Here is a 13,142-nt window from a genome sequence, read left to right on the forward strand (position 1 = left end):
GTCCTCTCCCTCCCCATCCTAGCAGCTCCAGGCCAACTCTTTGTGGGCCCAGAAGGCTGGTCCCAAGGCGGGTGGAGGGCACAGTGCCCAGAGCTTAGCCCTGGAGAGGGAGTGTGAGCTGGGTTACTACCGGGCAGGGCACCGACATACCCATTGTGTGATTGTGTGGGAGACAAACATAGCCTTCCCTGCTTCTCCCTGGGGCTCAGTACCTGCTTCCCAGGCTCCGGGGCCAAGCCAGGGCCTAGGTATGATCTCCCAAATCTCCAGGGCCCCCCTCCTTTCTCGCCTCCCACCAAACACTCTCTCCTCCCTGCCCCTGTAACAACCATGAAAACAGATCATTAGTAATCTTTGGGAACTGGGAGAGGCCCAGGAAAGCATGAACAAAGGAGGTTCATAGGATAAGACTAAGAGCTGGGAGAGACCTGGATTGAACAAGTCCAACCCTCTGGATTTTTATAAGGGAGAAGATTGAGGCCAAGAGGATAATGACTTATCTAAGATCATACCGTAGAACCCATCCAAACAGGGGTTTAAACCCAAGCCCCCCCCATGCAAACCCAGTACCATATGACAGGCCTACCTTTCTTCCCATGCTACCAACACCCCCCCTCTTCTCTACTGGGCATGTGTAGCAGTCAGAAAATAAGGGCTGGCTCCTATGCAGGGGTCTCCTTCAAGGGGCCTTTCCCGACTCCCTGATTATTGGACACACACACACACACACACACAGAGCAGAAATGGTCCTTTAAGTTTAACCCAGGGATGTCCAAAGCCACCCTATGACTACTGTTCAGTGGAATTCTGGGGGCTTCAGAGCAGGGGTATTCACTGTCTGCCTGGAAGGAGCAGGGGAACCCAAGCCCAGGAAAACAAGATCCAGATTTGGCACAGAGCCAACATCTGGGCTTCTGCTCTAGTAGACCGGCCCTCTGGCCTGTGCGGGCACAGCAAAGATGCATGAAGCATGCATATTTGGGGGTGGGAGAGAATGGTGAATGAGGGTAACAGCCCTGCCCTTGAGCCCCGTTTCCCCAAACAAAGATGCCAGCAGAGCCCTTGAGTGAAGTGCTCCCTCCTTGGGCCTCCCCCTCTGTGTGGGATGTCTGAGCTCCATTGCAATAAAAGGCACGTGGGTAGGCTAACCATTGAAAAGGAGTCCTCCCACTCAAGCCTCAAGCCTGGTATGACAATGACTCAGAGGTACCCAAGACATGAGGTAGAACTTTCCCCATTGGGGAAAGGAACTAAAATTGAAACATGAAAGTTGAGGCAGGATAAGGCAGAAAGAGGAGGTGTGGCTAGAAGAAGAGTAAGGGAAAAAAATCTAAAAGGAGGCAAGTCAGGAAAAGGAAATCAGAGGGGTAAGAGGAGTTTGCCCAATGTCACACAGGTAGCAGGATTCAGAGGCAGGATTTGAACCCAGGTCCTTCCACACCAAGTGCAGTGTTCTTCCCCCCCATACTACATACTACTCTTCTTAATTACCACCCTGGTCCACAAGGTGCCACTTTCAAAAATCCTCTTCTACTTCTCAGGCATCAAAAACTTCCTTTCGCCCCAAAGCTGGGGAATTTCTAGAGAAGAAATCCCCAGTTCTTGGCATCTCTGCCTCCAAGGATGGGAGAAGACTCCCCATGGGAAGTAAATGGAGGAGTGTTTTCCATACTTACGAAGAAAAGCAGATTGAAGAGGAAGAGAAAGTACTTGGTGACTTTGATGCAGCCAGACCCCATCCTTTGTCAGTGGCAGGCCCTAGGGAGAGGAGAGAAGGCAGGTGAGTGAGACGCTCCCGGGATGTCTATCTCAGGATATGGGCTCCTTCCCTCGGCTTTTACAGGGCTGTTGGAAACTCTGGTCCATCAGGGACTCTGGCTCCTGGGGCCAACCATTTCCATTCCACCAGAGATGGGACAGCTACAGACTGCAGGGTACTCAACCAAACACATCCTCTACATGGAAGTGGTGTGGCAAAGTAGACAGCAGAAATGCATGCTAGGCTTGGAGTTAGGACTCAAGTTCAAATCTAACCCCAGACACTTATAGTTGTGTGGGCAAGTCACTTTAACCTCTGAGCCTTGCTTTCTTCATCTGTAAAGTGGGGAAAATAAAGGGACTATGACCTATCTCGTGAGATTATTGGGAGGAAATTGCCCTTTGCAAACCATTAATTCCTCCCACTGTGTGGTCTGGTGTATCGATTGAGACCTGCACTTGGAGCCAGTGAGACAAGGGGACTGATTCCATGACCTTGAACAAGTGACTTAACCTCCCAGGGCCGTGTGTCCTCAACTGCAAAAGGAGGAAGTTGGATTCAATGATCTGTAAAGTACCTTTCAGCCCTAAGTCTATGATCTCTTGAAGTTGACAAAACATTTGCCCTCTCGAAGCCCTAGGAGGTGAGGAGTGAAGCATGAACATCTTCTCTTTTCCCTGAAGGAACTAAGAGACTTGCCTAAGGTCACACACAGTTAGGAAGCTGGGGAGTTGAACCACAGGCAGGGCTTTCTCAACAACGTCCCCCTGCCTCCCAAGTACTTCAGGTCACCCAAACCACAGGAGCTGGGATGTGCTGAGAAGCAGATGAGGAAGGAGGGAGGGAGGGCGGCAGCCAGCAGCTGGCCTCCTGACATGGGACAACTGGCTCGGGAGCCATCGAACAGCTGTGAGGGATAGGAAGGGAAGGGGCCAAGGAATGCAGGCCCTGGCCCATGGCCTGGGCACCGGAATCAATTCCTTTTCCAAACACCTGCGTGTTTGTTGGTGAGAAGAGAAGAGGAGACATCCAGATTCCATCCTTCATCCCCAGACCCTTGTCAAGGCTTGGGATGACCCAGGACACCAGGATAAGTGTGCTTGGTCTTAGTGTTCATCTTCCCCTTCTTCAGCAGGAATAGAGAGGAAAAAGAGCTCTGGGGCATTTGTCCCGCCCGTGGTCCTCAGATACCCCCTTTCCCTGCCTAGTTTGCTCATCGCTGCGATGCTCAGAATCCTTACTTCTGCTGAGGCATGTGGGGTGCTCAGGTCAACTTGGGAATCCCAGGCTTAGTGACTCAGGGAGGGGGAATCCCTTCCAGAACTGTACCCCACCCCACCCTCAGACTGAAGAATCACTGACCCAGAGCTTCCCCATTTAGTCTCACCAAACAGGCTTCAGGCCCAATGATTGGATTTCATTTGTCTCAGTCTCCTAATCTTCTATCGGCTACAGGAAATGGGTGGTTTTCCCCTTCAGCTGCTCTGACTTTCCCTTCCATCAAACAAAAGGGGACCCTGTGATCTTGGCAACAGAACCAGGTCATTGTATATACTGAAGGGGAGGAGGGGCAGGTGGAGGGTGTTCTCACGGTCAGGAAGGGGCAGCAGAGATCATCCTAGCCAACCCCCTCATTTTATAGACGAGGGAGCTGAGGGTCAGAGAGGAAAATGACTTATCCAAGGTCACCCGGGGCAGGGGAGGGGGGAAAGAGCTAGGATTGGAACGAAGGTTCCCCCAGCTCCAAACCCAAGCCTCCTTTCACTATATTGTATGGAGCCCCAAGTCATATAACTTCCTCATCGGTAAACACTATGGAGGTTCATAAGATTTAGAGCTGAAAGGGGCCTCAGAAGGGAAGGAGGGGGCAGCTAGGTGGCACAGTGGATAGAGCACTGGCCCTGGATTCAGGAGGACCTGAGTTCAAATCCAGCCTCAGACACTTGACACTTACTAGCTGTATGACCCTGGGCAAGTCACTTAACCCCAATTGCCTCACTAAAAAAAAAAAAAAGAGAGAAGGGAAGGGAAGGGAACAAGTATGGATGAAGAACCTACTATGTGCCAGGCAAGGCTGAGCACTTTATAGATATGATCTCATTGGATCCTCACAATAACCCTGGAAGACTGATGCCATCCTGATCTCCATTTTACCACTGAACAAACTGAGGGCAACAGAGGTTAGGTGACTTGCCCAGGGTCACACAGCTAGAGGCCAGATTTGAAAGCAGGTCTTCCTGACTCCAGGCCATGCACTCTATCCACTGCACCACTTAATTCAAACCCTTTATCATACAGATGGAGAAACCTACGCCTAGAAAGGTTGAGGTGCTGTTCAAGGTCACCAAGTGTCAAGGACAGGATTGGAATCCAGGTTTCCTAACCTTCCACGGGTAAATCCTTCCCCCAACCCTGATATCCCTCTGGGACCAGCCTCGGGGGAGCCTGAAGGTGTATTTATGTTAATAACTGTGTATGTATTTCACAACATGCATAAATGTATAGACGCTAGATAAAATTCCATCACAGAGAAAAATAAACTTATCAGAGTGGGGCACTCCCAGAGAGAAACCGTCCTCCATCAATGCAGACCAACACCAGCTCTGCAAGCTGGAGTCTTTCCTGGGTAAGTAACTTGCCCAGGGTCACACACACAGGTGGATGTGGCCATAACTTCCTCACTCATCTCCTTGAAAGCTCCAAGGCTGTCCCTACTCCTACCCATCTACCATGCTGCAATCAGTGATCTTCCTTAAGCACACACACCACCAAGTCCCTCCCCTTTTTAATCCACTCCAGTGGCTCCCTATTGCCTCCAGGGTAAAAAAATAAAGCCTCCTTTTAGATGTTAAGCCATTAACAACCTGACCCCAACCTCTCTTTTAAGTCTTTCATTGAACATCACTGCCCAGTGCAAGCCTAAAAGGTCTTCTCCATCTCCCATCTTGGTGCCTTTACATCGCAAGCTCATCTCGTGCCTGGAATGAATTCCATCGTCTTCCTAAAGGCCACAGTTTAAGCATCAGCTTCTTCTCTGGTCCCCCTCACTGCTAATGCCCTCTTTCCTGAGCTACCTCATTATCTAACAACTATAAATTCATTTATGTTTATGTTTTCTTCACATTTATTCTGAACTCACACATATATAACTAGATCCATATATATATATTGTGTTTATTATATATGTATTGTGTTTACATATTGATATATGCATGCATGTAATGTGTGTGTTTATGGGTATGGTTTGTTTATATATACAGGCACACATAAACATACATGTATGCATGTACGTGGTGCTTGTTTATACGGCATCCCTGTACAGATACATTTGTGTCTGTTTGTATAAAGAACAAAATGTGAGCTCCTGGAAAGCAAGGACTGTTCCAGTCTGATTTTTGTAAATCCAGCCCCTAGGACCGTGTGTGGCCCACAGTCATAGTACATGCTTATTCAATGCTCATCACTGGGCTGACTGTGCTTCAAATGATCCCATGAGCCCATGAAGGCTCCCCCATGGCAGCCTGCTCCACTTCTGGCTCACCCCAGGGGTGCTCCGGAGCCTGATCCTCACATCCTCAGTATGAGCTTTTACACCTCAGAAGATCAGCAAATGCTAAAAATCGGGCCTCCAGTGACAGTTGTGTTGAGCGTCTGAACTTAAGAAAGCAAAGGATAAAACACAATGATTCAGATGAAACTTCAAAGCTTGTGCTGAGGACATTTGTTTGTTTTTCCTGAGAGCCAGTTGTTAAACATTTACCAGCACACTCACTCCTGGATAAATAATTACTAGGAGGAAATCTGTCCTTCAGTGGAAATTTGCCCTTTTTGTAACTTCCCCTCATTGTTCCCAATTCTGCCTCCATGGGAAGGAGAAAGGATCCTGAGGGTCAGGAGACATTGGCCACCAAGAAGAGGTCAAGCCTGTGAGGAACATGGGAAGTCAGCTAGAACTTCACTCGGGCCAAACAAGGACCAGGGGAGAGACCACTACGGTAGACCAAGGAAGACCACTCTACTGGGACTAAGGCTAACTACTCTAGGATCCCTCTAGGCCAGGAGAACTGGGATGTAGAGGATTTCCAGCCAAGTTTGTCTCCTGACCTTGAATCACAGAGTTGAGAGAAGCCTCACAGGCCTTCAGAGATCACTTCCCATTCATCCTGTCTGTATCTTCTCTGTAAGTTATTTACTGTTGCCTCTTCCCATTAGAATGTAAGCCCCTTGGGGCCAGGGACAGTGTTTGCCTTCCTTAGCAAGGTGCCTGACACATAAGTGTGTAATGAATGCTTGTTGACCAAAAGGTTGCTCTAGTCCCATTCCTTCATTTTACAGGTGAGGACCTAAGGCCCAGAGAGGGAAAGGCTTAAAGTCATGCAGGTAGTAATGTTGAATTGACTATGAACTATGAACTGACCTTGCCTGAGCCCAGAGATGTGAGTTGCCTGAGGGCAATCGAAACCAGTTAAAAGGAGAAACTCTGGAAAAAGAAAGGGTTCCCTTTCAGACCAGATGGTACCTCTCCCCAACCTCCTCCAGCCTTCTCTCAGGACTTTTAGTTGTTATGCAAAACAACCCACACGGTGTATTTAACCTTGCTGCCCCCCTCTGCTCCTCTTGGGCACTCCAGTACTTTGGTGCTATGTGGTGGCCCGATTGCAATTCCCTTGCCTCCATTAAAGATCTTACTTTTTGCTCCTTTAGTAGTAAGTATTCTCTATTTCAGATTGACAGTAACTAGCAGAGACAGGATTCAAACCCAAGAAGTCATAGCAGCATTGATTTAGAGACCTTTAGAGACCAGAAGCGACCTTAAAGAGGAAGTGTCAGACTTAAAGCCCAACTTCCTAGTGCACCTGAACCAGCTTTAAAAAATGTAAATGGGAAATGTTTAACCAAATAAATAAAAATACAATACAATATAGATTATGTTAACTTGTGGTTTTCTAGGCTAAAATAAATTTTGAAGTACTCAGGAAGCCTGGGTTTTGCCCAGGGTTGGTTTCATGATGACTAACTAGGAAGAGGCAGGCAGTCCAGGGGAAAGAAAGCTGCTCTCAGAGTTATGTTTCTGCAGACCACGGCCCCAAGAAAGAAGCCAAAACCTTTGGCCTAAGAGAGAGGAAACAGACAAGGCACTTCAATCACCTCAGAAACAGCCCAACACTTCAGTGTATTCCCCAGGTCCACCCCTTCTCCCTCAATATCTAGGTTAATTCCTGGACTGAAACAAAACTTGGACTTCCCTCTCAACAGCTTCATCAAGCTGTATATGTGTATATGTACATGTATATACACATGCCTATGTATACACACATGCATGCTTATGCGCATATGTGTGTATACATTTATAATATATACATGGGTGTATGTATATATATATAAGAAAAGAAGATTTAGAATCAGACAACCTAAGTTAAATCCCAGCTTTGCACCCTTTCTATCTCTACCAAGTCCCTTAAAAAAAAAAAAAAGGAGGGAGGAGGTTAGAGCCTAGATTATCTCTAAGGTTTCTTCTAGGAGGGAATTCCACAACAAGCTAGTAAGAGGTGCCTGGATGGAGGCGCAAGTTCCGTCCAAGGAGAAAACCACAGACTTCCCTAGAAAGTGATGGCTAGACAAGCTAAGTACAATTCCTTCCCTTTATAGGCTGGGCAGCACCTTTCAAAGGTCACACAGTTAATGGCAGAAGTCTGTCTTCTGCTAACTAGTGTTCCCTCCATCATACCTTGCCCCTCCATGGAAACCAGAGCCTTGGATGGCTCACAGGGTATGGGTGGGACATGGGGCAGCCCCCAACACAAGGACTTTCCCCTATGCCAGCAGGACCAGAAAAGAGTCAGGGATGATTCATGCTTCTCTAATACATTTCCCTCAACAAGTTCAGACATGGCTATCTCATGCCACCAGTAAGCCAAGTATCGTTCTCCATACTTTGTGGAAATTGGGGTGGGTGGTGCAGAATGGGCAAGCAAGGAGGGCAGTGAACTCCCCAAGGCAAGGCAGGGACTGAGCTATGAAGGGAACCTGGGCTCCTCCCCAACAGGCCAGGTTCTCTGCCAGGAAGACAAGCCTGCCCGAGCCACATTAATGTGGGCTCTCAGAGCTGGGGCTAGGGAACCTGCAAGGTAGAAGCCCTGCCTCTTCTGGAGACTAAGGCGGGGGGGGGGGGGGGGGGGGGGGGGTGCAGCCTCCGGCATTCTAGATCAGTGGCACTGAGTGAGAATCCACTAAAGATATAGGGAAGGACGGATATAGCAGGAGGTCAGCCTAATACTATTTTTCTAACAATTGCTGGCCCTAAAGATAAGTCTCCTATCAGGGTTATCACAGACACATACAATGGGAAAAGTAGGAGATAGGAAGTCAGATGACCTGGGTTCAGATTCTGACTTTGCCATTTGCTTGGGCAAATTAATCCATCCATCTCTGTGGCAGTTTCCTCTCCATAAAATGGATTTAACGGCCGAAGGATCCTCTGACCTTTCTATCTGTGATCCTATAAAATCTATAGGGTGTGAGGGTTTACAAAGCACTTTCAGAAAGGTCATTGATGTCAAATTGGAAGAAACCTTCAAGGCCATGACTTTACAAATGAGGAAATTGAAGTTGAATTGGCTTAAGAGACTCGGGACCGTAGATTTAGAGTTGGAAGGATCTCAGAGGCCGATTAGTCAGAATCCCTCACTTTACAATTGGGGAAACTGAGACTCAAGAGAGGTCAAGTCACCTGCTCAATGCCACAAAGGTAGTAAGAGGAAGAGCCAAGGTTCCAATATGGCTCCCAAGCCCAGCATCTTTTCTGTGGTGCCATGGTAATTCTCAGCAACACTGTGAGGGTGGAATTGAAAGTATCACAACTTTTTTTTTCTTTTTCTTTTTCTTTTTTTTTTTTTTTTTGGTGAGGCAATTGGGGTTAAGTGACTTGCCCAGGGTCACACAGCTAGTAAGTGTTAAGTGTCTGAGGCCGGATTTGACCTCAGGTACTCCTGACTCCAGAGCCAGTGCTCTATCCACTGTGCCACCTAGCTGCCCCTCACAACTTTTACATGTGGTGAAACTGAGACCCAGAAGTTAAGTGGCTTGCATAGGACTATACAGGTAGGAAGTGTCAGAGTCAGAATGTGAACCCAAGACTCTCCTCACTCCAAGTCAAATACTTTCTACTCTACACCATTCTAATTGGCAGTTCAGTGTAGTTCCATTAAAAATAAAAAAGCACCTATAATTTCAATGTTTGTTTTCTTTAGAAGCCTATGTATTTTAAGGATTTAACAACATAATTCAAAGGAAGGTTCCATAAATTACATTGGATGGCTAAAGGGCTCCATGATACCAGGAAAAAAAAAAAAGAATCCTTCCGCCATGATGTAAGTAAACAAGCACCTTAGTCTTTACTTTCCCACCTGGCTCCATTTCCCTGAAGATGAGATTTCACAACAGTGTTTCTACCACTCTCTGCTTTGGGCTTTTTTGGGCTTGTGACTTTCTCTCTTCACTTCGATTGATCAATCGACCAGTGCTGAAGAGATCCGGGATGTAAATAAATGGCATGGGGCAATAGAAAGTCAACTAATAAAAAACAATGGACAATGTTGGTTTTAACTTAATAAAGATAAAGCTTCTGCCCATCCTTTCTTTGAACAAGTGGAAAAGTACCAAACTCTGAGTCTATGTTTATTATTGATTGCCATCACTCTTCTGCGTTGGCTTAACTACCTTTTGGCTCATCCTATAAAACATGAAAGGGGGGATGGAGCTGGGGAAGGATTGTGTGATGAGTGAAAACAAAATGTATCAATTTTAAAAATTAAATAAGGGGCAGCTAGATGGCGCAGTGGTTAAAGCGCTGGCCCTGGATTCGGGAGTACCTGAGTTCAAATCTGACCTCAGACACTTGACACTTACTAGCTGTGTGACCCTGGGCAAGTCACTTAACTCCCATTGCCTATAAAAAAAATTAAATAAATGCCCCCCTCCCCACAAAAGCAAAAAAAAAAAAAAGAATAAAAAAAATGGGGGAGGGGTCCAAGGCCAGAATATCCCTACATCAAATAAACTGGCTCGACAATAGGGTGCTTTGACTCTATGATTTTTCACACCTCCACTGGGGTTGTCAGTATATACAGTCCATTTAGCAAATGTTTATTAGACATCTAGTGGGGGAAGGGAGGGAAATAAGCATTTATATAGCACCTACTATGTGCCAGTCACTGTGGTAGGTTTTGGAAACACAAAAACAAACAAAAAAAACAGTCCTTGCCCTCAGGAAATTTATATTCTACTGGAGAGGTGATGTTCTGGGATACAACATATATGTACGTAAATGCAAACTGGATATAAAATAATACAAAGTATATAGAAAATAATTTCATGAGATCAAGAATGATAACATGAGGGCAGAGAATTGGGAGGGGAGAGAGGAAGCTCAGGAAAGGACAGCACATGGGAGCTGTGCTTCAAAGGAAGATAGGGATATACGCTCTTCAACAGCTCTGTGCTAGGTGCTAGAGATAGAAAAATAGAAGTGTGATGGTGCCTGCCCTCAAGGAGCAAAATATTTGCAAAGTACATGCAAATTAATTTCAAGAGGAAGAGAATTTGAATAATTTAGGGTGCAATTGTAACACTGTAAACCAGTAACAAAATAACAAACACAGGATTATTTTGAGAGGACAAATGCAAACTACTCTGGGCATGGGAAATGAAGCTCCCGATCCCCCCAGCCCAGATCATTCTTCTCTCTCCCCTGGCTTGGCTAATGTGCAGAGTGGCCCCCAGCTGGGTGCAGGATCTCAGTGCGGATGGCAGTTTCATTCCTAAAAAGGAACTCAATAGGGCTGTGTGGTGTGCCCCTCAAACTGTCTTGATAAATCAAACTGATGCTCCCAGGGTTGGCAAGGGTGGCCACAGCTGGCTTTCTGATTAAGGGAGAAGCCACTGCAAGACCGTTACTGAGGAGGGGGAAGGGAGAGCCCACAAGCTGTGATACACATTTCTCAGCTAGGATGGAAAGCTTACATTTATTCTTAGGGGAAAGGTGGGGTGTGGGGAGCTGTTAGGGCAAAGTAAAAGGACTTAAAGCTTTCTCCAGGCTAATGCTTGCCCTCCCCACATCAGGAAGGTGGGGGGCAGGCGCGAGTTATGCCTCTTTAAGACTGTTCCACCCTTAGCGAAACCACATTACTAAGGCTGAGAGACTGGAGATCCAGGGGCCACATGGGCAGGGTGGCCCCGTTAGATAGTGACAGAGCCAAGGGAAGGTCTCTGGATATCAGGGGGCCAGCCCAAAGAGCAGAGATAATTTTTTTTTTCCAAAAAGCGTCATTTCTAAAATGTTTTAGGTATACAACATACTTTTTCTCCAGTCACCTTGTAAGGTAGGAAGTGAAAGGATTATCTCTTCTTTCTTTCTTTCTTTCTTTCTTTCTTTCTTTCTTTCTTTCTTTCTTTCTTTCTTTCTTTCTTTCTTTCTTTCTTTCTTTCTTTCTTTCTTTCTTTCTTTTTCTTCCTTCCTTTCTCTCTCTCTCTCTCTCTCTCTCTCTCTCTCTCTCTCTCTCTCTCTCTCTCTCTCTCTCTTTTCAGGGCAATGAGTGTTAAGGGACTTGCCCAAGGTCACGCAGCTAGTAAGTGTCAAGTGTCTGAGGCCGGATTTGAACTCAGGTCCTCCTGAATCCAGGGCCGGCGCTTTATCCACTGGGTCACCTAGCTGACCCCATCCTTTTACTGACAAGGAAACCGAGGCTGGTGCTCAGAAAGATAAAGTGACTTTCTGATTCATCCAAGCTGGAATTTGAAACCAGGTATTCTGAGTTCACCTCTGGGCTATCACACAAAACGAAGGCCAGGCCCAGTTCCTAGTCCAACATCTTATTTTATAGATGAGGGAAGGGAAGCCCAGGCAAGCAACTTGTCCAAAGTTAGGCAAGTGGTAGGCGTCAGGGCAAGGATTTCAAGCTGCTTCGATGTTCAGATTTTCTAAATTGTCCAGAATGTCATGGAAGATGGGCATCTGATAAAAAGACATACGCATCTCCCCAAAGTCTGGCCCTGGAAAATATATTTCCCCTTACTCACTCCTTTCTGCTTTCCCCACAAAGAGCTACAAAGACCATTCATGTCACAGCTGTCTTTGTTGGGCTTTTCTTGCAAAGATTAGTGGTATTCAACACCCCTTGGTAAAGGCGGTATGGCAGACAGAGTCCAAAGAACACTGGTCCTGAGTCTTGCCCCTAACCCATAAAGCCATGTGGCCCCCGAAGGGCCAGTCTTCGCTCAGCCTGGGAAGGAGGTCATATGCTTCCATTACTTCCCTCACAGGTCCAAAGGATCATAGAGTCCAGTGTCCAGTGCCTTCTCTACTAAACCATGTATTAGCCCTGGTAGGTTTATCCCTGGTAGAGGCAGAGAGACTAAGGGGATAGGGAGCTGACCTCAAGAAGACAGAGGTTCAAACCCCATCTCTGATGTGGATTAGCTGTGACCTTGGGCAAGCCAGTGACTCACTCCATGCATGCCCTCAGGTACTGGTGTGAAACTGACACAAAGAAGGGCAGGATCTCCTTTGCTATAGGAAGTTCCTCTCCAAGAACTGTCCACTGGGTGGAATCTCAGATCTAATAAACAAACAAACAACCAGAATGAAAGTCCCCTATGGCAGGGACTGTGTTTTGGGGTTTTGGTTACCAGCCGAGCCTGGCATAGGCACTCACACTGTAGGGTTAAATGGTTGGATTAAATTGAAGTTTGAGACTGCCCCTGATCCCTGAAGGGAATGTGGATTAGCAAAACAAAACAAAACAAAACATAAAACCACCACCACCAAGAAGGACTGATAGAAAACGGGGCAATAGAGAAGCACCAGGGGAGGGGAGGGGGAGAGGAAGCTCTTTAGCATCAGCAGGAAGTCTATTACCTGGCAAGAGGCCACACAGAGGCCCATGTGACCAGGCTTGGTCAAAGTCCACAGGCCACAGCACAGCCCCTCCTCCAGCCCCTCCCTGGGCTTGCTGCATTCAAGAGAAAGGCTGGATTGGGGTGGGGTGGGAGAACCCAGCTTCCAACCCTGACTCTGCTACTTGTTGCTCAAATGGCCAATCGGTCTTCTCTGACCCTCAGTTTCTTCCTCTTTAAAACAAGAGAGTTGAACTTATGGTAGATAATCACTCTGGAGTCTGCCTCTGGAGCCCAGGCACAGAGGAAGAGAACCAAGATGATCCTCGAGTCTGCTCCCTTCATTTCACAGATGAGAAAATTGAGGCCAAGAAAAGCAAAAGTCTCATGGATTTGAATGGCAGGATTTGAATTCAGGTGCCCCAACTCTGGATAGAGTGTGCCCAGTATCTGGAGGACCTGAGTTCAAATGTGGCCTCAGACACTTCCT

General features: G+C 46.9%; 1 protein-coding gene across 1 annotated transcript in view; it reads right to left on the reverse strand.

Annotated features, from left to right (window-relative positions):
• Nucleotides 1–13,142, reverse strand: part of CD82 (CD82 molecule) — a 79,795-nt gene that overhangs the window by 34,305 nt on the left and 32,348 nt on the right. Inside the window, exon 2 of the mRNA XM_043973152.1 lies at nt 1,677–1,758. Coding sequence (XP_043829087.1) covers nt 1,677–1,739 — 63 coding nt within the window. The 5' untranslated portion in view covers nt 1,740–1,758. The remainder of the gene's footprint in view (nt 1–1,676; nt 1,759–13,142) is intronic.

This window comes from Dromiciops gliroides, chromosome 6 (assembly GCF_019393635.1).
Source record: "Dromiciops gliroides isolate mDroGli1 chromosome 6, mDroGli1.pri, whole genome shotgun sequence".
NCBI classification, from domain to species: Eukaryota; Metazoa; Chordata; class Mammalia; order Microbiotheria; family Microbiotheriidae; genus Dromiciops; species Dromiciops gliroides.